Source organism: Lipotes vexillifer, unplaced genomic scaffold (genome assembly GCF_000442215.2).
Source record: "Lipotes vexillifer unplaced genomic scaffold, Lipotes_vexillifer_v1.1 scaffold1191, whole genome shotgun sequence".
Lineage (NCBI taxonomy): Eukaryota > Metazoa > Chordata > Mammalia > Artiodactyla > Lipotidae > Lipotes > Lipotes vexillifer.
Window position 1 is genome coordinate 306,020 of NW_006799014.1, and position 26,352 is coordinate 332,371.

Below are 26,352 nucleotides of genomic sequence, written 5' to 3' on the forward strand. Positions count from 1 at the left end.
GCCTCTCCTCCAAGATGGCGAGCGGCGGCAGTGCGGGGGTTTCGGTGCCTGCGCTCTGGAGTGAAGTGAACCGTTATGGCCAGAACAGCGACTTCACGCGCGCTCTCAAAACCGTCAACAAGAGTAAGTGTCTCGGCGGGCGCCGGGGCGGGGACGGGCCCGGGCCGGTGGGAGGATGCAGCCTCCTTCCGTAGCGCGTGACCACCTCCGAGCAGACAGCGGTAGGGGAGACCCCAGCCACCCGCCGCTAGGGCCCGAACACCCAGCGGGCGCGGGTCGCGGTGCCTCTGCTCCCCACGGCCAGCCCTGCGTCCTGGGTGGCTTAGAGCCACGTGTACTTCCGTCTTTACACCCCCCCCCCCGCAACGCAGAAAGCGAGGGAAGGATTTAAAGAGACCGCAGCTCCCGACGTCTCTTCCAAACTGCTTTCTTATTTTACTCCGTTATTTTCACGCCTTTTTTCGCAAATACTCCACATTGCCTCCTTTTCGCTTTCCTTATAGCGGAGTGATCAAGACAGTATTGCTGAGGGAGCTTTTTCTCTTGGGCCGCAGCGGGGGGAGGAACCTGCCTGGGACACGTAATTTGGAAGCTGGCGCTGACAAGGTGGAAGCTGTACAGAGGGTAGAGGGAAGGGCTGGATCTGGATGTCAGGCTTGTCATTCCCACAGATAGCATTCCTCCAGCGTCCTTAGACCAGAAAATGTGTGTGTGAAAGCACTAACATTTGCAATAACGTTGCAAAGACAAATGTTAATCCTGTTTTTTGCCCGGTAACTGATCATTTTGAGTGAACTGTCTTCGGTGTGAGGTTCAACTCATTATATTCTGTTATCCTTTACTGCCTAACTGTAATACGGCCATGCTTTTTAATGCTCTCTGTCGTGCTAAGTCCTTTATTGAAGGTGTTGCCTGTATTTGTTAGGTTTGGAAATGTAATTACCAGGACAGGGTTTGACTGTTGAAAGAAGTAATAACATACATGGTATGTGTCTGTAACGTACAAGTGTGGATTTTCAACAAACTATTGCTGGGTTAATGTGAAAAGAAATGATTGTGCCCACAGTGCACTTTTGGTGATTTCAGACATTGAGGAAAATAGCTACTAATGACAATTATTTGATTGTTAAACTTGTTTTGAATTAACTTTGGCCCTTTGCTAGGTCTGCAACCAATATTAATCAGCAATGTAGTAAGTATTGTGCAGGAATTGTTTAATCAGCAAGGGCTGTCAGTTCTGCAATATATATTTTCTTAATTGACAGAAATTACTCTGATTCTTAGACTGAAATTTGAATTCCTATAGTTGCCCAGGAGCAAGGGGAGTGATCCTAGTCATTTTGACACTGAACAGCTGTTTAGCATTGAAATTTGGCCACCTGACTCCTTCCTTGCACTTCTCTTTAGTTATATTAGCTGAAAAGCGAAATTTTGAATGGTGTTTGGAAATAATGCCAGCAAAACAAATTGTGTTTTTATACTTTACAGCTTATAGATTTTTTTCAAAATATTCTCATGTAATTTTTTTAATAACCTTGTAAAATAGGTAATGCTTTCATACTCGTTTTGCAGATCAGAAAGTTGAGATTTGGCAATCAAATGACTTGTCCAAGACCTCAAGGCATTTAGTGGCAAGCTTGTACTCAAACCTAAGTCATTTGCTGCCAAGTTTTATGTGAACTTTTTTCTTTCCCTGTGAAGTAATGAAATATGTAGGATATAGCATGCATTGCAAGATGAAAAAGCAGTAGAAAACAACTTCATTCTTGCTTCTTTATCTCACTTTACTTTTTTGGTACATGCATCTTGGGAAGCTATCTCACTGGAAAGTCTAACTTAACTCTCCTTATTGTCACTTCTTAACTTAAAAATAAAGATCAGTCATTTAAAAAAATGTTTTGACTAATCATTTCTGCTGCAATAAAATTGGAAATGTAGCTTCCTGAGATGGGAAACGTGGAAAGGGAATGGATTTAAAAATTGCTTTCCTAAAATTGCTGTCTAGTATTGCAGATCAACAAGGATGATGTAACTGCCCTACACTGTAAAGTTGTGTGCCTTATCCAGAATGGAAGTTTCAAGGAAGCCTTGAATGTCATCAATACTCACACCAAAGTGTTTGCCAAGTAAGTGATTTAATTAGTTGTTCGTGCATGTTTACCATAGCTATAACCATTTCCGTGTTTTTTTTCCCACTATTCAGTGATTTTTGACCTTTTTCTTTCCTTCCCCTCTTTTTTCCTTTTGCCTGCCAATGGTGCTTCTGAAACTGGAAAGAGCAATAGTAACCTTTGTTCTTTTCTGCCTTAAGGAACCTTTTCTTTACCCCTGTCTTCCCTTTGAACCACTAAGAAGAAGGGAAACTGGAGGGATGTGGGGCATAAACAAGAGTCACAAGATTTCTTGGAGGACATAGGGAGAACAACTCAGCAGAAGTTTAATTTAAAAAAAAGAGCAGAGAGGGCAGAACATACAGGGTAGGGATGTATTAGTCAAGGCCTCTAGGATGGTATGGCAGTCTTAGCCTGACCTCTGTGCCTGCCTCCTTGGAGAATTGTTTAGGTGAGTATGATTTTAGGCCAAGATCTTTCAGTGTCAGAGTTCTTTAGCAGCCTTTAGAATATATAGCAGTTTTTTTCAATCTACTTTTTTTTTTTTTTTTTTTTTTTTTTTGGCTGCGTTGGGTCTTCGTTGCTGCGTGCGGGCTTTCTCTAGTTGCGGCGAGCGAGGGCTACTCTTCGTTGCAGTGCGCCGGCTTCTCATTGCGGTGGCTTGTCTTGTTGTGGAGCATGGGCTCTAGGCACGTGAGCTCAGTAGTTGTGGCTCGTGGGCTCTAGAGCGCAGGCTCAGTAGTTGTGGCACACGGCCTTAGTTGCTTGGAGGCATGTGGGATCTTCCTGGACCGGGGCTCAAACCTGTGTCCCCTGCATTGGCAGGCGGATTCTTAAACACTGTGCCACCAGGGAAGCCCTATAGCAGTTTTTTATTATTCTTAATCTTTTTCACTTATTTATTTAATTTATCATTTCATGAAACGTGAACTTATAATCTGAATTGGTACTGTAATTTCATTTTTCTTTACAGTTATGTCTAAGCCCCAAAAGAAATGTGTGTTGAAATGAAGGTTGCAGCATATTTATTGTTTAATGTTTATAAGGTACAGAACAGTATATTGTATACTTCCTTTTGTATAAGAAAAAGAGGATATAAGAATTTCTATGTGTATTTTTTTGTATTTGCAAAGACAAACAGTAGCTGGAGAAACAATAAAAATAGTTACTTGTAGGAGGTGAGCGGAACAGTAGATTTGAATAACAATGGGAGTAAAAACCTTTCAGTGTATACCTTTTTGTTTTTTTTACTTGGGCCAACTGCATGTATTACAGATTAAAAACAAATTTTTAAACTTTATTAAAAATAAAAGGGTAATAAAAGGGACACTGCTTTCTACTAGTAAACATGTTTATGCTAAAATTCAGTGTTTTGATTTTTGGCCATTTTGTGAGAGAGGGAAATTTTCAAATAATTTTTTGTTAGGTGAATAAAGGATGTTGATGTTTATTTTTCCTCACAGATTATGGTTGAAACTTCAAAATATTTCATATGTGACATTAATGTAAATGAATTTTTAACTCTGTGTATGTAAGTATTGTTTTTGCAGTTGTCTGTTTACCAGTTGTTTGATTACAAGTGCTATGTTCTTTTAAGATTTCTAGTTACTTTTTCTTTGCTAATTATTTGCTTCTTGACAAGTTAGAGTAGCATTATATGGCTTATCATAGGTTCTTAAATGGATTTAAGAAACTTCTATAACAACCCATTTAAAACAATGTTCAGATTGTCTTTATATCTGAAACAGTTTTTAGCTAATTCAGGATTTCATTCTTATATATTCATTTCAAAGGCCAGTAATTCTAATAAGAATATCCATGAAAGCAAGAGAGCCTAGGGAAATGGATGTAATATTTTCTGCCACTTATGAGCTGTCTGATTTTAGACCAGTCACTAACCTTTGTCATCTGTTGTTATGTATCAAGTGTGCTTAGAGCAGTGTCTAGCTTACAGTGGGTGCTCTTCAGTGTTAGCTAATAATCAGACATTGGTTTTTCCTTTTTCAGTAACTCTCTTTCCTTCGAGAAGGCATACTGTGAGTACAGGCTGAACAGAATTGAGAATGCCTTGAAGACAATAGAAAGTGCCAACCAGCAGACAGACAAACTAAAGGAGCTTTATGGACAAGTGGTAATTACTGCTTTAAAATCCCTGTTTTTTTGTTTTTTGGTTTTTTTTGTTTGTTTTGCGGTACGCGGGCCTCTCACTGTTGTGGCCTCTCCCATTGCGGAGCACAGGCTCCGGACGCGCAGGCTCAGCGGCCATGGCTCATGGGCCCAGCCGCTCCGCGGCATGTGGGACCTTCGCGGACCAGGGCACGAACCCGTGTCCCCTGCATCGGCAGGCAGACTCTCAACCACTGCGCCACCAGGGAAGCCCTAAAATCCCTGTTTAACAGTCATCCTGCATGAACGTGATTCTACCTATAGCAAGGAGCAGGGATAAGGAACCCCAGCCCATCCTGATGCTCCATAAAACTTGCCACCAAACCAGTTCTTGAGGTTTGAACATATTCCCTCTCCTTGATCTTCATATGAACAATTGCATGTATAGTGTTCTATGAACAAATGACTTCCTAAGGGCAATTGGAAAATTAAGAACTATCCTATGAAATTTGGACTTTTTAGTTGGAAAGATGAAGGCCAGTAAGCTTATATACTTACACAGTTTTGAAACAGTCTTTTTAGTTTTTAACTGATATTTTATTCTAAGTTTAAAATAAAGAAAATCATGATGAATAAGAATTTGGATGAATTCTGATGGTTCATGAAATCCCTGGAAATATCTTATTCTAAAAGAGTTTTGAGACATACAATTAAGCCTAATGTAAAATAGGGTTATTTATGATAAGAGGACAGAAATGTTATATTAGAACTAGCAAAACCCTCTTAAATTTTTTTAAAATGTCAGTTTAGGGCAAATAATGTATTGAATATATTGTCCCCAAAAGGTAGTGTGAGTTTTAACAAAGATTTGGGCAAGTTCATGGATTGTAGGTCTATAAAGAACTTTTCATGTAAACTGGGTTAGCTTAGGGTAGATTCCAGCATTTTGATATTGATGAAGGGCACCCATCTCTGTCATACATGTAGACTAATTGACCCAGAATGGCAGTTCTTATCGCCCTTTAAGAACAACTTGAATGAAATAAGCAAGAATTATGTTGTGCATACTTGATACTACCCTATACAATAGTTGGTTTCTGGAAAAGAGAAATGAAGATTCAGTATAATGAACTAGGAGATAGTAAGTCCTTTTGTTAACATCTAATTTTGTTCCTGTTTACTGGGGCTTAGTAAACTTGTGGGATTGTAAGTCAGATTTAGGTAATGGTTGATTTCTACAGAATGGTTTTCTTTCACAACCCACTTAGACACTACCTCACTTCAAGATGGGGGTCAATACAATGGCTTTTCTAACTGAATCATGCCTACAAATATGCAATATAGTAGAGATTCATTGCAAGTAACTTTTGGGAAGTATTAGCACACAGAACTAATTGAAAAATTGTAAAGGGAAAACAATTAATTGCCCACGTTATGCTGAGTTAGGTTTCTTCCATGGTGGTTCCAAAAAAGGGGTTATATGGTGTTAGGGATGTAACACAATATTTGTCTTCTCTGATTTTTTACTTGCTATTTATCTCTTCAGTTGTACCGATTAGAACGCTATGATGAATGCCTGGCTGTGTATAGAGATCTTGTCCGAAACTCTCAAGATGATTATGATGAGGAGAGAAAAACAAACCTTTCAGCAGTTGTCGCAGCTCAAAGTAACTGGGAAAAAGTGGTTCCAGTGAGTATCTCTGTGTACTTACACAGCCATGACATAATATTCCTGTCTAGTGTTTGACTGGTATTCTCTGTGACAGGAGAACTTGGGTCTCCAAGAAGGCACACACGAACTGTGCTACAATGCTGCATGTGCGCTGATAGGACAAGGCCAGCTGAACCAGGCAATGAAAATCCTGCAAAAAGCTGAAGGTTGGAAGTTTGTTAAAATGATATGTAAATGTAATATGCATATAACTTTGCAAAGTATTTCCAAAAGTTAAAAAGTTAAAAACTTTGGGAAGTTTTTAAATGGAAATTATTGATGCAGTGGAAATTTCTCAAAATCCATCTAGCCTTTCTCTTGGGTTCTTGACTCTTATCTCTCCTCTGTTACTATGTTATTCCTAAGCCAGTCTACTTGTCCATTTTCAACCACACCAAACCTTAAGTTTTTTGAGGAGTAGGTTTTTGAACAACTTACTGTGAATGTTAAATGTAAATTAACCGAGTTAGTAAGCATTCGGTAAATATTATTGTCATCATTATTATTGGTATTAAACAAGTACACAAATATAGTAACAATGTGGTGTGCCACATTTATGCATTGATAACACTATTCAAGCACATTTTAACTCTACTTAGTATGTTTCCATATACAATATCTGCATGCTTTGAAGCTCTTAATTAAGTGAAAAAGAAAATAATTTATTAGAGAACTTATGTCTGGTCTCAACTCCTGAAACATTTCGACTTTCTTCTCCATACATTTCCCTTGGAAGCTATAAAAGTGATGTTGTAGGGACTGCGATGAATGGTGGGAAGGAAAAATGGTGGAACAGGGTCTGTTTTATTCTTAAATATTGATGGTTAAAATAAGGGCAGAGGTTAGAGCATCATGAGGAGAAAAATATGTTTAAGAATTATAATTTCTGGATCATGCCCAGTATTGACAGTGGTATGGGAGGACGTCCTCATATATTGCAGGTATGAATGTAAAAGTAGTAGAGGCTTTGCAGTGGGCAGTTTGGTGCTGTAGCAGATTTTGAAATTTTCATACCCTTTGATCTAAGAATTTCATTTTTAGAAATTTAAGGAAATAAGGGAATAATTAGATAACATCCATACAGTTATATATGAATTTAATTGAAGGGATGTTCATAAGAACAAAAATTTAGAAACATGAGTTTCTGTCCTATTAGAAGACTTTATTATAATCACAGAATAGATTACCATGCAGTCATTAACAATAATCATGTTAAAAATAATAATGTAGTTGTAAATGTGTTATAACATAAAGATGTCCACAGTATATTAAATGGGGGAAGGGAGGTTTCAAAATAGTAGACTGTCGCACTTTCATTTAAAAATGTAGCTGTGCATTTACATTAAAAAAAAAATAGCTGAAATGCTACAGTGGTTATCTTTGGGTGGCAGGATTATTGTCCTTATTTTTATACTTTTGATTTTTTGCAATCAACGTTTGTTACATTTATATATTTTAAATTCCCTTAAAAAATTTTTTTAACATAGGGATTACAAGTGAAAGAAAATGCCAAAGAGCGAGTAATCAAGGATTGATAATATTTATGTAATATATTTGATGTTAACAATAAATTCCAAATTTGCTTGTTATTAAAATTGTCTTAAATCTTCTGCCTAAGAATTTAGCTCTTGTTGTTTGGAACATGAAAGAAATGAGAGTTACCTAGCAATGTTAATTTTAAAACCATTTTCTCCTATAGATCTTTGCCGCCATTCATTATCAGAAGACTCTGTAAGTATTCCACTGTGGTTAAACCCAGATTTTACACTTCTGCTAATGTAAATTTGTAGGAGCCTTCTTTGTAGTATTTATTGACTTTTTGAAATTATATTGATTCATTAGATAAGAATCACAGAAACCCTCTTGATGAGTTATTTGATGGACTCTCTTAGAGTGAGAAATTACAATACAAAATTTTATATGTCTTATGCATTTCATTTTAAATTCATATAAATTCATTCTCCTGTTTTAAATGTAGGCCTCAGGTCTTTGAGTAAGGTCCTATTCATAGGAATTCCATGCATATTTCTTACACAAACTATACATAATCCAACAGTCATAATCTCCAGTTTTTTTTTTTAAGTGTAACAATACTTTAAAGACAGTTGTGAATTAGTTTCATTACAGAGTCCTTTTTTTTTTTCTTCATTTTCTGGCTCATACCTAATTAGATAGTAATTTTCTTTAGGAAATCACCTTTGTCAAATATTTCTGAGCATTCAACATAGTTTTCATCGAAGCAAGTCTCTTCTCATGCATAGTTCTTGTCTTACTACAATACTTAAGTTTTATCATTTCTTTATCAAACACAACTGGCATAATGGGATTGGAAACAAACAAGTCTGACCTGGCCAACATATGCTTACCATGTGAGAGTAGGAGCACCTGGTATGGCAAAAAAGAGCAGCCTCCTAGCCTTGAGCATTCACTCTACGTGGGCGTCAGTCAGCCTCTCCAAAGGAATGGAAAATATAGATTGATCTGGGGTATCAGTTAAGAGAGCTGCTACTTTAATTACAGAATTAGTTTCAGCTTTTGAAATTCTTTGTACAGTGATAGTTACTAGTTAGAATTTTGTAATCTTTGGATTAGAATTATTTTAGAATTAAGAGTGAAGCATTTTGAAAATGTGTTTCTTTTTTTTTTTTGAAAATGTGTTTCTTATGAGAAAATTGTTTCCAGAATTTAGGGGTATTGTAAAAAGTTAAACTTGTATGCTGTTTTTCACTTTTTTTTTTTTTTTTTTTTAGTCTTAGCTTTTTAGAGAATAAAAATGATCAGTGAATGGTATTCCTGAGCTTGTCGCCATGTCCTTCCAGAATTTGTCTTTTTGCTATTCTCATTTAAGCTTCCCTCTTTTGGTAGCTATTCCTAAATTTTAACAAACTGACTCTACAGGAAAATTCCTGAAAATTGTATGTCTTCTTTAGGATGATATATCTTCTGAATGTTTGGATCACTTGGTTAATAGGTGGATCAATTTGGAGAACTCACAGGAAAAAAAATATTTCTCATTCTGCTTAGGATGGGACTGAAGAAGACCCACAGGCAGAACTGGCCATCATCCATGGGCAAATGGCCTATATTATGCAGCTTCAGGGTCATACAGAGGAGGCTTTGCAACTTTACAATCAGATAATAAAACTAAAGTAAGTAGGTTATTAAAATGAAGTGTCTTTTATAGGGTATGAGTTTTCTTTTTAAAGGTTTATTCCTTTTTGACTGTTGCTTTTTGTTTGCAGACCAACAGATATAGCATTGCTAGCTGTGATTGCAAATAACATCATTACAATTAACAAGGTACGGAATATCCATGGTTTTCTTACACTATTTTTTGCTGGAAGCATATTACCCCAGCCTTGTTCTAGGATAAGTTTTTCCGTGACAGAGTCCAGTTGCAGCAGAATCACAATGGAGCGTTTTATTTAACTCTCATAATGATTCTGCAAGGTATATTCAAATAATAAAACTATTTTGTAGCTACATACCCTGGACTTTAAAATCTTACCCTTTTCCCATTGTTTTTTAAAATTATTATTCTATATAATTATAATATTAATATAATTATAATATTATTTCCCATTATTATCATTATATGGAGAATACTTATTAGAGAAATAAGTTGTTTGGACTTTGATTTCTTCATCTAGTAAGGTCTGAATACGAGTTTTCCGTATAAAGTTTTTCTCTTTCCAGTGGTTTTTTTTTTTTTTTTGCGGTACGCAGACCTCTCACCACTGTGGCCTCTCCCGCTGCGGAGCACAGGCTCCAGACGCGCAGGCTCAGCGACCATGGCTCATGGGCCCAGCCGCTCTGCGGTATGTGGGATCCTCCCAGACCGAGGCACGAACCCGTGTCCCCTGCATCATCAGGCAGACTCCCAACCACTGCGCCACCAGTGAAGCCCCTCCAGTGGTTTTTATTTTGGGGGAGAGGAGGCATGGGCAGGTTCTCTCTCTTTCTCTGCCCCCCGGCCCGTAAACCCTTTGTAAACTATTACAAGCATGTATATAAACAATTCTAAAGAGTAACTGTACTAGTCAAATTAAACCACCTTTTGGAACATTGTTCTAATGGGAAGATATTTCAAGTTCAGATTTGAAATTCAAGTCAATAGAAAAGTAACATTTAGTTTCTTTTGATAGGCTATGTGATTTTCCAAGTGCCAGCTTATTTCATCCTCACAATTATCTTTTTAGGTGGCAGTGCATGTCTCCAATTTATAGGAATGTAATCTGAGGCTAAAAAGAGTTAAGTGATTTGTATAAGATCACAGCCACTAAGAGGTAGAACTTGGATTCAGATTCTAGTCTCTGACTCCAGTGCACTCTCCTTTTAGGCCTGTGTGGTATCTCTCTCCCCCCTATAGCAGAAATTCAGAGGGTTCTCAGATATAGGATAATGGCATTAGGGGGGTAATAGATATAGGATGTTGTGGGCCATTGGCATGGTTTAGGTTTCCAAAAATTGATGCTGGCATTTGACTCTTAGCAGCAAGATGTACCTGCCTATGTTTATGAACAATTTGAAATGCCAGTGAGGACAAATTGTTTTTATCTGATATATAATTGTGGGCAGGAGAGTATGTGAAGTACTAAATATCTCAATTTAAATGTATTTATACACTGAATTTTTCTTCAGTTAACATTTATTTCTAATTTTTTATTCAGTATGGTGCTGGATGCAATAGGAAATGCAAAAATAAATATGAAATGTGGTCTTACTCATTACATAGTATAAAAAAATCTAGTGTTGAAAAAAATTGTGCACATTTAAATTTCTTGTTGTGTACTTTGTAACTACAGTATTTGGTGAAGGAAGATCTGGGTTGGCTAATTTGAGTAGAGCCTTGAAGGAGGGATATGGTTTGAAGGTTAAGCAACAGCACAAGCAAATGACTTATGGAGGGAAAGTGAGAGAGCAAAAGATATGAGGATACATACATGCTGGCTAGTTAAGAAGAAAAAAAGGTTACATTGAATAATAAGGTATGGGAGACCTTGAAAAATCAAAAATGTTAGTAAGTGTCATGGTAGTAAAGTTTAAGAGAAGTCTGGCAGTGGCATGCATGGTGAGTTTAAGTACTAAAATAGTGACATAGGAGTACCAACTAGAAATATGGTTTCTTGAGGATTGATTTATATGAAAGCCAGTTTCTTGCTGTACGTTTAAAATAATTTCACATTGGTTTGGAGCTTCACAGTAAAAAGTAGAATTTATTTTAGATTTCTTCTTTGCCTCCTTTTAGTCTTTAAACTAGTAGAAGACATGGTTTAAAAAGCACAGTGGTAACACATATTTGCAAATAATATTTAACAAAGTTAGAATACTGTGCACATAGTAGACACTTAGATGCCCTTTTTGTCCTTCTCAGGGTGCAGTGTGACTTAATTGTCTTCCATTCTTATTCCATTCCATTTGCTTATGTATGACAATATGTCAGAGAGGAATAAGTTACTTTCCTCATTTGTCATCTAAATTCTAAAGATAGTTTGTAGAAATTACAAATTTGGGTATCATTGTAGTCCTAATTTCCGCTGTAAGATTTGTGCAGTCCCTTTGTACTTTACATCAAAAAGCTAAAAAAAGCAATTAATAGTAGAAAGATAAAACCAAACCAAGAAACCAAGCCAAATTTATATGTACCTTAGGAGCATAGGCACCCCAGCCAGGTAGGTGTATTATCTTCCAAGCTCTCTTGCTGTGTTTACATAAAACAACAAAATGAAAGAGGAGTAAGGCCTTGGAGTGTTAAGAGTTGAAGTCTGAGATTGCTGTTAATGGTGAATGAACTTTTCTTTGTCAGGACCAAAATGTCTTTGACTCCAAGAAGAAGGTGAAATTAACCAATGCAGAAGGAGTGGAGTTTAAGCTTTCCAAGAAACAACTGCAAGCGATAGAATTTAACAAAGCTTTACTTGCTATGTACACAAACCAGGTAGGCAACAGACCTCTGGTTCCCCTGGCTAAACCTCTTGGAGTACGGCACATGAGGCTTAATGGGTGTATCAGTCCAGTCTGTTTATATTTTTGCTTATATTTTGTCTTAGACTCATGTAGTCTTCAGAAGGTCATGTATCATAGATTTTATCTGTTAGATAAGTAATTTGCCCAGTTCTTTGTGAAGGTCTGCAGTGGTGGCTCTTAAGAAGAAAACAGTATTCACGGCTGTAAATGAGAAAATTCTCTCATTACCTTATTTCCAATTTCTCTGAATTAAAGGAAAAATCATCAAAGATGCTGATCATGATTATAAATTTAAGATCCATCTTTTTAGTTTGTGCATAATCACATCAAGTTATAAATAAGGGCAGTTCTAACTCCAATATGTGTAAACTCTAATTAAATTATGATTTTGTACTCTTCTAGAGCAGAGGTTTTCAGTGGGGGACTGAGAGGCAGTAACATTTTCATTATTTAGAACTGAGTCAAGTTGTTCCTAAATACTGTAGCAAGAAATACCTATACATTTTGTTGCTTTGAAGCAAAGGCTGACACTTGATGTGTTCTGTTTTTTTAAACAAAATTCTGCAATTTAAGCATTCCAATGAATGTTTAGGACTTTCCTAAATGCTTTAAGAACTCATAGCTTACATTCAGTAAATAGAAATCTTTTTCTTTCAGGAAAAAATTGAGGGTACTGTAAACCACCTCTCTTACCCTAGATAGTTCTTCACACTATTTTGTTTCAACTGGTTTCCTTCCACCTCCCCATCCTTCTTTTCTTTTTGGTCATTCACTTAATGTTTGATTTAATTAACCAGCTTATATTTATGGGGGGGAAATACTGTCTTTTAGGCAGAACAATGTCGCAAAATATCTGCCAGTTTACAGTCCCAAAGTCCTGAGCGTCTCCTTCCTGTTTTAATCCAAGCTGCCCAGCTCTGTCGTGAAAAGCAGCACACAAAAGCAATAGAGCTGCTTCAGGTAAAACAATTACTTGAATTTTTAATGAGATGTCAGGTAGTTGTAGCCTTGTTTTATTTTCATTATTATAATAATGTACAAGCTTGTAAATTTCATGGGAAAACTAATAGGTAATATACCACTATACACATGCCAGAGTGTCACTTTAGTTAATTCTTGGGCTGCAGCTTTGTTTTATATACATTTGCATTAGTAAATGTTTGCTATAAGCTCCTAAGAATGCTTTCATTTGGAGATCGATGTAACACTAGTTAACGGTTTGTTTTAGACTTAAAATACCAGAACGTGCTTAGCCCCTTTTTCAATAATGTATTTTCTAGTAAGTCCCAATCCAAAACCTCAAACAATCACAGAGATACTGACTTGGTTTTTAATTAAGCTAATAAACCAAACATTAAATCACATTCGAATTTCCTGAGAGTAGACTACATTGGAAAGTTGGACGGCATAAAATTAGGACCATCCTGAGGGCCAAAGTTGCCAAGCAGGGATCCTCAGTAAGGAATCGTCATTTTTTTTTTTTTAGTATCTTTCTTTAAAAAAAAAAGAAAAAGAAAAATCTATGTAGTAATTTTAATTATTGTTTCTCTACTGGCGACTTCCTAGAGACTTGACATTATTGCAGTTTCTTTCAGAACACAGTTTTTGGTTTTTTTTTTTGCGGTACGCGGGCCTCTCACTGTTGTGGTGTCTCCCGTTGCAGAGCACAGGCTCCGGACGCGCAGGCTCAGCGGTCATGGCTCACAGGCCTAGCCGCTCCGTGGCATGTGGGATCTTCCCGGACCAGGGCACGAACCCGTGTCCCCTGCATCGGCAGGCGGACTCTCAACCACTGCACCACCAGGGAAGCCCTCAGAGCACAATTTTAAGCAAAGTGGATGTCGAATAAAATTTTTCCAAATTTAAAATTTTGACCTGAAACCAGAAGTTTAATGTTTCAAAACTGGATTTAAATTTTAACGGGGGGACTTTGCTGGTGGCGCAGTGGTTAAGAATCCACCTGCCAATGCAGGGACACAGGTTCGAGCCCTGGTCCGGGAAGATCCCACATGCTGTGGAGCAGCTAAGCCCGTGCGCCACAACTGCTGAGTCTGCGCTCTAGAGCCCGCAGGCCACAACTGCTGAGCCCACGTGCCACAACTGCTGAGGCCCGCGTGCCTAGAGCCCGCGCTCCGCAGCAGGAGAGGCCACCGCAGTGAGAGGCCCGTGCACCTTAGGGAAGAGTAGCCCCTGCTCGCCTCAACTGGAGAGAGCCCGCGCACAGCAACAAAGACCCAATGCAGTCATTAATTAATTAATTAATTTTAAAAGAAATTTAATGAGGCTGAAGTAAGTAATTAGAATATGTGCGCTTATTTGTGTAAATGTGATTTTTTTTTTCCCAACTAAAAAAATTCTAGGAATTTGCAGATCAGCATCCAGAAAACGCTGCTGAAATTAAGCTGACCATGGCACAGCTGAAAATTTCCCAAGGTATTCATGATTATTTCATTATGATTAAAATAATCCTGTTAATGGAAACATATGATTGGAATGATTCTGAAGTAGTTGTGGACTATGTGATTTTTAAAAATTTTTGCATAATAGTGAAGCATAATGCTGTTTCAAATATGAAGCTAGATTGTGTGAACTCCAACAGATTTAGTAATAAGTTAGGAGGCCTTTTCTTGGGTTAATTCCTAAATTGTTAGAATGTTTCTCAATCCATGCCTTGAAAGTCTGTAGAAGCATAGAATTCCTCTGTTCTATACTTGAATTTCCTGTGTACGTCATGTGTAGAAATGCTTATATCTGTCACTTGGATGAATTAAGAGTTACTTTACTTCCTAGTTTTCAAAATTTCTTAGCCCTTTATTCTTAGCCCTTTATTCTTCATTTATACTCTATAATCCATATCTTTGGTAGAGAAGAGGCAAGGAAGTTTTTTTTGTTTGTTTTTTTTTTTTTTTTTTTTGTGGTACGCGGGCCTCTCACTGCTGTGGCCTCTCCCGTTGTGGAGCACAGGCTCCGGACGCGCAGGCCCAGTGGCCATGGCTCACGGGCCCAGCCGCTCCGCGGCATGTGGGAATCTTCCCGGACCGGGGCACGAACCCGTTTCCCCTGCATCGGCAGGCGGACTCTCAACCACTGCGCCACCAGGGAAGCCCCGAGGCAAGGAAGTTTAATGAGAATTTGTGTTTTTGAATGTTACAGAGAACTGACAGTTTTTTGTTTATAATTTTGAACCAGTGTTGAGTATCTAGAGCTGTGTTGTCCCTATCTGGTAGCCACTATCCATATGTAGCTATTTTAAGTTTAAATTAAAATTAAACGGAATTTATTTTTTTAAAGATTTATTTTATTAATTTATTTTTTGGCTGTGTTGGGTCTTAGTTGCAGCATGTGAGATCCTTCATTGCAGTGCACAGGCTCTTTGCTGTGGTGCACAGGCTTCTCTTTAGTTGTGGCGTGAGGGTTTTTTTCTCTTTTCTAGTTGTGGCACACAGGCTCCAATGCATGTGGGCTCTGAGTTGGCGGCGTGCGGGTTCCAGAGGGTGTGGGCTCTGTAGTTTCCAGCATGCAGGCTCTCCAGATGAGGCGCATGAGCTCAGTAGTTGTGGCACATGGGCTTAGATGCCCTGCAACATATGGGATCTTAGTTCCCTGACCAGGGATAGAACCCGCGTCCCCTGCATTGCAAGGTGGATTTCTTACCATTGGACCACTAGGGAAGTCCCAAAATTAAACTAAATTTAAAATTCAGTTCCTCAGTTGTGCTGACTACATTTCAGAAGTTTCATTGCCACATGTGGGTAGTTGGACAGCACAGATAGAGGATGTTTCCATCATCACAGAAAGTTCCATCAGACAGCTCTGGTGTAGACCATACATTCTCAGTGGGGGTGATAATTGGTTTGGTGCACAGGATTGAAAAAAATCTTAGATATTGTGATGGCTAAAATGAAATGTTCATGGGTAGAGGGGAGGGGAGTTGGCACTTAGGAAAAAAAAAGTCTAAAAAGGCACCTCAGTGGGGTAGTAATGAAAATCAGGTTGAGACCTGATAGCTACCCTATTCTCACATTTCTTATCTTCCTCCTTTGTTTCTTTTTCCTTTTCCCACCTCTCTTTCTTCTTTTTCTTGCTTTCCTCTGTATCTTCTTTTCTCATCCAGTTTTCAGTTTATTTTTGTGAGGATTATTTATCATACTAATATTACTGAGAATGAGACTGTTATGGTTATTGTTTTGTTTTGTCTTTAAAGACTTTGGAAGGTTTGTTATTGAGGTTTTCAATGAGTAGAAAATCAGACTTTAACATTGTAGGAAACTATCCATTGCACTCATATCTACAGTAACAATTTCAAGGCCTTTATGGAAGGACTCCTACCTTTAAGTTACACTCTGAAAAGGGAGAAATAGAACTCAACAGATTGGGAGCTGGGAGACTTCTTTTCTGGTAGCAGCTCTGCCATTAACTTTGTGGGCATAAGCAAGATATTTGTTTCTTTAGGATTTAATTTCCTTTGTTTGTAAAATGAATAAACAGAATACGTTATTCCCAAGGTCCTAAAGCTTGAGTGTTTAGAGATGTTACAAAATATGACTCTTAAATTTTTTATCTTTTTTTCCTCCATGAGATGCTTTCTTCAATGTGATGCTGATTTTGTTTTTATTCTATTAAGGTAATATTTCCAAAGCATGTTTGTTATTGAGAAGCATAGAGGAGTTAAAACATAAACCAGGCATGGTGAGTTTATAACTAAAATATTTTAAGACTGAAAAAGTAATGGAATTAATAGTTCATTGGTATGTCTGATATTTCTTTGTTTTCACTTTAATTTCTGCTTATTTCTTTATTCAAAATGTAGAAGTTGTAGTTAAAATAATAGCTTTCTGGTGTAAATTTAATTACATTTTATGCTCTGCTTTGCATTGATTTATTATTTAGTCAAATGTGTCAGGAACTGTTTAGGCCTTATATTACCACTTGAAAGCCAACCTTAAATATCCTAAGACATATATAGGGAATTTCTTAGCCTATTATTTTATCATGTCTTCAGTGTGATTTCTTTGATTTAAAACAATTTGGTAATAACGGCCTACGAATTTAGTTTTTAGTTCTCTGATTATTCAAGCATCACAGGTTTAGATCACTAATATAGCTGTGAGCACATCTGTTTCAAAGTAAAAACATTCTGTAGTGGTGGTATGTACATTTATTGTACAGGGACTGTTTCATTTTCCAACACAGCTTGTTTACAAATGGCACTCAATAAATGTATAATAATATTATGGTAGTGTTTTCTCTTTTGAAGAATCATACTTTAAGACTGGGCTGTGATTATGTTAGAATCAAATATATCTGGCTAACAATACTCTTTCATCTAGGTTGTTGGATTTATTGGCATGAAAGTTGTTCAGATATTCCCTGTTTATCCTTTTAATATCTGTAGGACATTTTGTTCCTATTATCTTTTTTTTCTAATTAGTCTAGCCAGAGGTTTGTTAATTTTATTGATTTTTCTCAATAATCTGGCTTTTTGTTTCTGTTTCCTTTTTGTCCTCATCTGCCTATGCCTCCTCCCCCTGTCACTCCACTCCAGTTACATGGGCCTCTTTGCTGTCCCTCCAACACACTAGGCAAGCTTTCACTGGCTTCATGTAGTGGAGGCCACATGCAAGTTTAGCCTCTAGTGTGTGTACCTCAGTGATCATATAAACTAATTTTCTAAGTGCTTCTTCTCAACTTCTGTATTTACCTTGTTCTGTACTGGTAACAAACCATTTGTGAATGAGCTTTAGGGGAGGGAATTTTTTTTTTTTTTTTACAGATAATCACCTTTGTGTTTGGAAAACACCATTGTTGTTCATGGTATTTCTAGTTATGCATTAGCAATTTTTATGATGAATTAGGTACTAGCACAGAGCCTAGCAACCTTTATTTGCTGTTTCTTTAACTTTATTCATTTTCAAAAAGTCTATTCTGAGAGAGAAGGAGGAATTCTGTTCACTAATTTATACCTTTGGCTGGGTAGGTGTCTGCATTAGTGACAATGTACAGCCATGAGGAAGATATTGACAGTGCCATTGAGGTCTTCACACAAGCTATCCAGTGGTATCAAAACCGTCAGGTAAAAAGATGGAGTAAAATGTTATGAGGGTACATTTTTGCATAAGAATAAAAAGCTGCAGCAGTGAACTCAAAATTAAGAATTGAAGCATTTAAACTCAATGTTTAAAAAATGGAATGCTGTTAGACTGTCACTCAGTTTTTAAGTATACCAGATCCAAATAACGTTATTAGAAGAAAGAAATGGCTACGAAAAAAAAAAGCCCAGTTATATTTTCTGAAGCTCCTTCCTGAGTGTATGTATGTGTGTTTGTGTGTGTAATCTCAAGAAATAAGAATATTAATTGTACGTGCTTGTGTATAAGACAGCTCATCTTTAGTGGCTAGAGAGCCCATGGATGGTAGTACTTGGTAGAACAGCAGTACATAGAATAATTGTATATCTCTATCTAATAGGAACATCTTCAGTTTTTCCAGTATGGGTCTTTGCATAGGCAATATCCAACTTATAGATATACATACACACAGGGGGCATTAATACTGTTAGCACTATTAGCAGTGAAGAGATATCAGTGTTCCTGGAAGTATCGTGTCAAATTAATGTTTGAGAACTATAGTGATGTAACTTTAAGATTTGGTTATGCAATATTTCTAGTTGTAGACAAGACAATCTAAATAGAGATGGGTTGTATACCAAATTCATAAATTGGTCTTCACTTGTACTAATTTGTCTGTCCCTGTGTGTGTGTGTGTGTGTGTGTGTGTGTGTGTGTGTGTGTGTGAGTTTCTTTTTGTTGTTTCATGCATTCAGTAAAACTTAAGATGAGTAATCTAATGGATAGGTCCATTTTAAAGATCTAATGAATATAACTTCATTGACTTGCTAGATATTTAGCTTAAAACTTTTTTTCTTTCTTTATTGAACCTGTAGCCCAAATCTCCTGCTCATTTGTCCTTGATAAGAGAAGCTGCAAACTTCAAACTCAAATATGGACGGAAGAAGGAGGCAATTAGTGACCTAGAACAGCTATGGAAGTAAGCTCTGAAAGGTGGAGGTGCAGAAATCCAAGTTTTATTTGATATGAGGGAGTTATTTTGCTTGTTTATGTTACTTTCTCCAGTTTTATAAACTGTTTAGTGACTTTCTTATTTCTTCTTTTAGACAAAATCCAAAAGATATTCACACCCTGGCACAGCTTATTTCTGCTTACTCACTTGTAGATCCTGAGAAGGCAAAAGCGTATCCTTTTGATTGTTCTAGACAGCTCGCAAGTAGTGCAATAAATCCCTTCCCTTACCTGTTTTGACCAGGGCTTTTTTGTTATAAATTTCAACAAACAAAACCCCTCCTCTAACTAGTAAAAGCAAAAATTAGAATTTATTGATCAATGTGCCTGAAAAATACAGTGATAGATCCAAACATATATATGTATATATATTGTGTTCCTGAACTCTTGTTCTATCCCAGCCTTAGTAAACACTTGCCTTCATCAGATAGTATGTCTCTAAAAGTAGATGTTGAGGCTCTTGAAAATTCTCCTGGTGCTACGTACATTCGGAAGAAGGGTGGAAAAGTTGCTGGAGATAGTCAACCAAAGGAGCAAGGGTAATGTTTTTCATTGTAACATTCACTAATGCTGATTTTAAGTTATATAAGGAATAAAAAATGCACTCTCGTAAAAATTCCACGTGAATAAAGTTTAAGTCCACTTTGTTTCTCTTCCCTTCTCTTGTGCTGTGCCCAGCTTTTTGTCCTTGTTTCCCTTCCTCCTCCCCACCCACAGTTTACCTCTGATACTAATTTAGTGTGTTTACTTCCAGATCTTTTTCTTTGTGTTTGCACACAGAGCTGATGTAGAAATACTTTTCTTAGATTAGATTTTTTTTATAGAAATGGTATTATGTTGTATTTAACTGTCTTCGAATTTTCGTTCATTTGATGTCTTAGAGATTTTTCCATATTCTCAATGTAGACATATTTTATTCTTTTTATGCATAGTATTCCATAGGCTGGATGTGTCTTTATTTACCTGTGAGATATTGATGTACATTTAGTACATCATTTAGAATTCTAGACCAAATTTCAGATAAGGTTTATTTTGCTGATTTGGAGGAAAGTTAGCCAGCTTCAATAACTTACAAGAAGTCAAATTCCAATTCTTTTCTTGTTCTCGTACATTGTCATCTCAAAAATAGCAGAGGCCTACTAAATAAACTGTTTTAAGCTTCTGTTTTTGACTCGGGATGAATAGAGAATGGAAGAGATATAGCACTTCCCCAGTTTTGTGAGTTTCATAATTTTTCAGTTTTCTCTTTTTTTGAATGACTTTTGAAATCTAATTTTTCATAATTAAAAATATATATATATCAGCAACAGTATATGATTGACTTCATTATGAACTCTGTGTTTGTTAAAAAGGTATTACCATTCTCATAATAGATTTTTAAAAGTTAAATAAGAAATTGGAGTCTCAGAGATATTACATTGTTCCAAATTTCATTTTATCATGATTCCAATTTCAAGCCTTATCAAGAACTCCAAAATAACGAATTCAAGCCAGGTCTTAGGAGATTTTCATACAATGTGTATTTAAATATTTTCAGTAATTTTTTTTTTCCTTTTCCAAAACAGGGCTGGGTAATTAGTAAGAACATACAGTTCTTTTCTAATCCTTTAATCGTCTTTATCTTTTCCATTAGACAATTATTAAGATGTACATTGACTTTAAAGCTTCTCAGTTTCAGCACAGTATTTTCATTAGGCATTATTAATGTCTTTCATTTTATGTTGACTTTTGGATACATAAAAAGGTTTAGTTTCTTTTGAAGTTAACACTATGTTGGTGACAAAAATAAATCATTGTCCTTGCCCTGAAAAAAACTTCAGTCTAGCAGAAGGAAATATACTTAAGCAGTAATTGAAATAAAGGTTGCACGTGCTGTGATTGTGCAAGCATAGAGGAGTACACCAGAGGGAATAGTCAGTCCTTCTTGGGGACGGTGGGAGGATAGAAGAGGCTTCATGGAAGAGGTGACTGTGTTGACTCTGGAGGAAGATGAGGATGAGATGGGCAGAATGTGAGCAAAGGCAAAGAAGTAAGAAATGGCAGAGAGTCTTAGGAAATTGCAGATATGGCTGTGTGGTATGATTTGTAGGGAGACAATTCAGAAGACTGTTGCATAGTCTGAGTGAGAGATGAAGCTCTAAAGTAAGATGCTGTATGTTGCATTTCTTATTCTTCAGGGTACCCTAAAAGAACTTTCACAATTGAATGACTTGGTAGAATGAAATTTGGGCAGACATTGTTGCTGTCTTATCTTTTTAGTTCACTGTTTCATAGTTCCCATAGAGGTATATCACATGAGTATATCCAGAGGGATTTTTTTTTTTTTTTTTTGCGGTATGCGGGCCTCTCCCTGCTGTGGCCTCTCCCGTTGCGGAGCACAGGCTCCGGACACGCAGGCTCAGAGGCCATGGCTCAGGGGCCCAGCCGCTCCACGGCATGCGGGATCTTCCCGGACCAGGGCACGAACCCGTGTCCCCTGCATTGGCAGGCGGACTCTTAACCACTGCGCCACCAGGGAAGCCCTCAGAGGGATTTTTTTAATGTCTTCCTCTTTTCTACTGTAGCTGTCAGAGTACTTAATAGTTATTTTGAAGTATTCCCCTGACTTTTTATGCTCTTTCAATACCTTTATTTATTTTTTGTCAGTGTACTTAATAAAGATTTTACTAACTTAAAAAATTCAATAAACTCACAGGGTTCAAAGCCTAAAAGATTAAAAAAGTACAGTCTTACTCCCACCCCTGTCTGCCCTCTTCCCACCCAAGGCCACAACCAATGTTACTTGTCTTGCATATCCTCCCAGAAATATTCTTTGTATGTATGATACCTTTACATGTTCTTCTGGCAAAGAGTTTAAATTATCTGTTTTATAGTTTTGCCAAATATAAGGCAACTTAGCACAGAACTATAGATTTTTGTGCTTGTACAGATTTCTTACCTTTTTACATAGACTTAATATGTGCCAGTGTAAATGTTATCTATTTTCTTAAAACAGTTGTCACCCCTCTTTTCTAAAACACCTTTCAAAAAGTAACGGTGTTTGAAGCTTGATTAAATTTAACCTGAATTAATATCCCAACTGGTTTATTAGCTTTGGTGAGGTGACGCCAAATCTTAAACACCTTTATGACAAAGTACCCAGCTCACTCTTTTGCACATGCTCTATAAATATTTTATCACAATGATGATAATGATTTTTCTTCTCTTTGTAGACAGGGAGACTTGAAAAAAAAGAAGAAAAAAAAGAAGGGTAAGGCTTTTTTTTTTTAATCTTTAGATTTCTTTCTATAAGGTAAAAGCTTGAGTTTGGCCTTACATAGAAATCTTCAGACATAAACTCTCATATCTTTGAAACTGAGTTTTGTCTTGACTATAGCTAACATTTACTTAAATTTATAACTTTAAAGAGTGCAATTCTGAAGTTTATGAGTGCCTGAATTCAAATTGTTGCTCTAGTAACATTGCTCTTTGTCACTGTGACTGTGAACAGGTTAACATACCTTCCTGAGTTTTTCATCTGTAAGGTGGAATATGATAGTATATACCTCATAGGATTAAATAAGATACTACATGTAAAGCTCTTAGAATAGTGCCTGGCACACAGTAAGCTATTCTACATTAGAGTGCTTTTGACTACAAGTACCGTAGAACTCCATGAAACTGGCTTAAGAAAATTTACTGTTTATGAAACTGGCAGTGTAGAGGAAGGTTATATCAGGGTTAGTTTATCCAATAGTTGTATCTCTTTGTTCTCCTGTACACAAAAATGAATCCCACTCGAGTAATCAGATATTTGTTGGAAACAGAGCCATATACTTGTTATTTATATCCAGCAGGGTGTAAAGAGAGCCTCTGCATTTGGCAAGTCTTTCCCATTCACCTGATTGGGCCAATATAGGTCAGTGTCCAGCCCTGAACCATTAACCAGAGGAATGCCATGCATTGATTGGCTTACCTGTTTTAATCCATGGCAAGAGAGGGTGGAATTACCATGCTTGGCTTCAACTAGTCAGAGGATATCCCTGGAGCCACCTACCTGTTCCCGAGTCTTTGGGAAATCTGTGGTATAAATCAGTTTGCTTCTTGATTTTGCTTAGTGCAAAATCAAGGATTCAGGTTTCCCAGATCTGCTAAATTTATTACCACTCCTCCATCTGTTTTCCAGCTTCTAGAATTTTACTGAAAATATCTTTTCTCCTATTCTTCCTTTTAATGGGTTTATTACTATTTTAGTGGAGTTTTGGATAGTGCAGAAGCCAGTGTTGCATTCACTCCACTGTCTTTACCTACAAGTCTTACTAGTTCTTCACTTTTATCACTGTACTTGGAAATTGGTAAAAACTAAAGTATTTGTTTCATGTTGTTTTATTTATTAGTAATACTGCAAGGAAATAGCGAAATAGCTGATAACTGTAGGTATCAGTAACCTCCAGTTTCAGTTTCTTTTCTGTTTTTGTGGTTTCCAGATGAGTATTTTTTTAATTTACAAGAGATCTGCTCATTATAAAAACAAAAGAAAATAAAAACAACATAAAGGTAACAGACTTCTGTCATTATAGAATGGCATAAAGAATGGAAAATTCCCTACCCCAAATTCATTCTCCTGGAGATAAAATTACTTAACTTCTTTTGTATATAGAAACACATACACATTTACATGCTCAATTAATATTTTTACAAAACTGATATAAACAAATCAGGATAACTTGTTTTAATCTTCTACTTTAGACTATATTGTGCATTTTTCCAAATTATTAAATATAGATGTACTTCATTTTTTAACTCAGTTTTATAGCTTGCTGTAGTATGGGGATACTATATTTAATCATTCTCTTATTGATAGACATTTAAGTTAATTTGCTGTTTTCAAGAATATCACAGAGAGTATTCTTACACATATATAGCTTTGTGACTTAGGAGTTTCTGCAGGATAAATTACTAAAAGTATAAATTTTGACTGGTACTGCCAATTATTTGCTCTCTACAGAGACTATACTAGTATATACTTCTGCCATAGTGTTTGAGAGTTGTTCAGTATCTCACAAACACTGCATATTACACTTTTTAATATAGAATTTTTCATCCTTTAGTTTTTTTTGGCGGGGTGGGGGGCCATGCTGCACAGCTTATGGGATCTCAGTTCCCTGACCAAGGATTCAACCTGGGCCACGGCAGTGAAAGCCTGGAATCCTAACCACTAGGCCACCAGGGAACTCCCCTATCCTTATTATTTTTAATTAGTGAGGTCATGCATCTTTTCACATGGTTAATGACTTTTATTTCTCTTGGCTTACTCTAACTACAGCTATGCACATTTTCTTTACATGATTTACCTACTGATTATCAAGAACTCATTCTATATTAAGAATATTAACTCGGTTACATAGTACGCAAATGTTTTCTTGTTTTGTTATTTCTCTTAAAAATTATCTTTTACCAAATGAAAATTAAAATTTTTTTATACAGATACATCTATGAAATCTTTTTATGCCTTCTGAATTTTGTATCATGCTTAGAAATAAGTCCTTTTTCCGCTGCTAGATTATACAAATAAAACTTTCTCAGATAAGTTTATTTCAGTTTTAATGTTATTTATTCCCAGGTTTGGACACAGTGTTTAAACAAACTATCTCGAAAACATTATGGACAGATCTCTCATTTCTTTATCAATTAATTGTTACACAGGAAAACTGCCTAAAAATTATGACCCAAAAGTGACCCCAGATCCAGAAAGATGGCTACCAATGCGTGAACGTTCTTACTACCGAGGAAGAAAGAAGGGTAAAAAGAAGGATCAGATTGGAAAAGGGACCCAGGGAGCAACTGTAGGAGCTTCATCTGAGCTGTAAGTCATTGCTTCCCAGTCCTCAGAGCATAGGTTGCTTCTTTCTGAGATTGACTCAGGGTCATCACTAAGAATTTTTGAAATATGTTTTCAGTATGAGAAGTATAGTCAGATATCTTTAATAAATGTTTTGTAATATGCTTATGTAAAGGAAAGAAAACATGCTGTTTCTGGCTTGGTTGTATTGTAAATACTAGAATCGTAGGATTGTATTGCAGATGTTAGGATTACAGTACCTTCAAAAGGAAACTATATACACTGAGTAATTCAACTAACTAAATATCTAGAGAAACAGATATAAATAAATAATTTGACTAGAAAGCAGAATCTAAAATGTTACTAAATCAGTTATTTCTACATGGAAGGATTATAGGTCGTCAAAAGTTTTTTTTTCCTTTATTTTCTAAGCTTTCTAAAAATTGATATGTACCATCTATTACATTTTTAAAAATTATAACGCAGTAAAAATTTTATTCAAAAGAAAAATGGATAGGGAGTTGGGTAACGCACCTTAAAAGAAAATATGTATGGGAACTTCCACACAGTCCAGTGGTTAAGACTCCAAGCTCGGAGGCACTGCAGGGGACACGGGTTCCATCCCTGGTCTGGGAACCAAGATCACACATGCCAACCCTGATCGGGGAACCAAGATCCCGCATGCCATGTGGCGTGGCCAAAAAAGAAAGAAAGGAAGAAAAAGAAAATGTTTGTGGGAGATTGTGAGAGGTGGAAAGTGAAATCCATGTACATACATTTTTATAGCCTTTTCCTTTGTTGAATATATGAATGACCAACACTTTCCTGATCTGATGATTTCAGGGATGCCAGTAAAACTGTGAGCAGCCCACCCACCTCCCCACGACCTGGCAGCGCAGCAACAGCATCTACGTCTACAAGTAATATCATACCCCCAAGACACCAGAAACCTGCAGGGGCTCCAGCAACAAAAAAGAAACAGCAACAGAAAAAGAAGAAAGGTGGAAAAGGTGGCTGGTGATTAGAACATTCTTTTTGTAGGCTATTTTTAAACTAGTCTCAGTGACACTGGGAACATAATAAAGGTAACACAGCAAGAAGCACAGAGCTGCTCCCTCTCCCATCCCCACATTTTCATAAAATTATTTTCTTGTGCGTCAAACAAAAGCATCTTCCTCAAACTCTGCCCAGTCAGACTTGGCCTACTTGTACCACCTTGCTTTGCACAGATGAGGAGGGCTCAGAATAGTTGGGCATTTACCCACTTTGATATCTGTTGCATCCTTTCTCTTTGTGTGCTAATCTGCTGTTTTTTTCAATTTCACAAACAAGGCATGTTATCCAAGGTTTCCTAGGATATAAACAGAAACTACTTCTGTTTCAACTGGAGTGCAAAGATATTTGTTCTATCAAGTCCCACTTTAAATTATGTCTTAGGAGGCCTTAGGAGACTGAAAGTGGAGTCTTCTGAGCATTCCAAATACCTGCTTAGAAATAGCATGTAATAAAAAGGGACCTTATTAATACACTGGTATTTTTCAGTTCACTACATGAGTG

The 26,352-nt window shown here is 36.8% G+C and overlaps 1 protein-coding gene across 2 annotated transcripts; it reads left to right on the forward strand.

The window, feature by feature from the left end:
• On the forward strand, nt 1-26,352 carry SRP72 (signal recognition particle 72). Of its 2 annotated transcripts, XM_007471271.1 has the most exons (19): nt 1-123; nt 2,006-2,126; nt 4,119-4,242; nt 5,764-5,907; nt 5,984-6,095; nt 7,628-7,659; nt 8,953-9,077; nt 9,171-9,228; nt 11,735-11,866; nt 12,727-12,855; nt 14,256-14,328; nt 16,520-16,584; nt 17,873-17,968; nt 18,839-18,942; nt 19,070-19,147; nt 19,376-19,513; nt 22,187-22,224; nt 24,660-24,819; nt 25,639-26,352. In XM_007471271.1, exons 1-19 carry the CDS (start codon nt 15-17, stop codon nt 25,814-25,816), a joined length of 2,016 nt encoding a protein of 671 aa, XP_007471333.1. In that variant the 5' UTR covers nt 1-14; the 3' UTR covers nt 25,817-26,352. The 2 variants fall into 2 exon arrangements, with proteins under 2 accessions (XP_007471333.1, XP_007471334.1); XM_007471272.1 differs by lacking the exons at nt 8,953-9,077; nt 9,171-9,228 and having other exon boundaries at nt 15-123; nt 25,639-25,816.

Excerpts from the sequence above, each read along its gene's own strand:
- SRP72 (XM_007471271.1), top strand. The coding sequence starts at position 15 with ATGGCGAGCGGCGGCAGTGCGGGGGTTTCGGTGCCTGCGCTCTGGAGT. Across the intron at positions 12,856-14,255 it reads AAGCAATAGAGCTGCTTCAG|GAATTTGCAGATCAGCATCC; the intron begins GTAAAACAATTA and ends AAAAAATTCTAG. Across the intron at positions 17,969-18,838 it reads AGTGGTATCAAAACCGTCAG|CCCAAATCTCCTGCTCATTT; the intron begins GTAAAAAGATGG and ends TTGAACCTGTAG.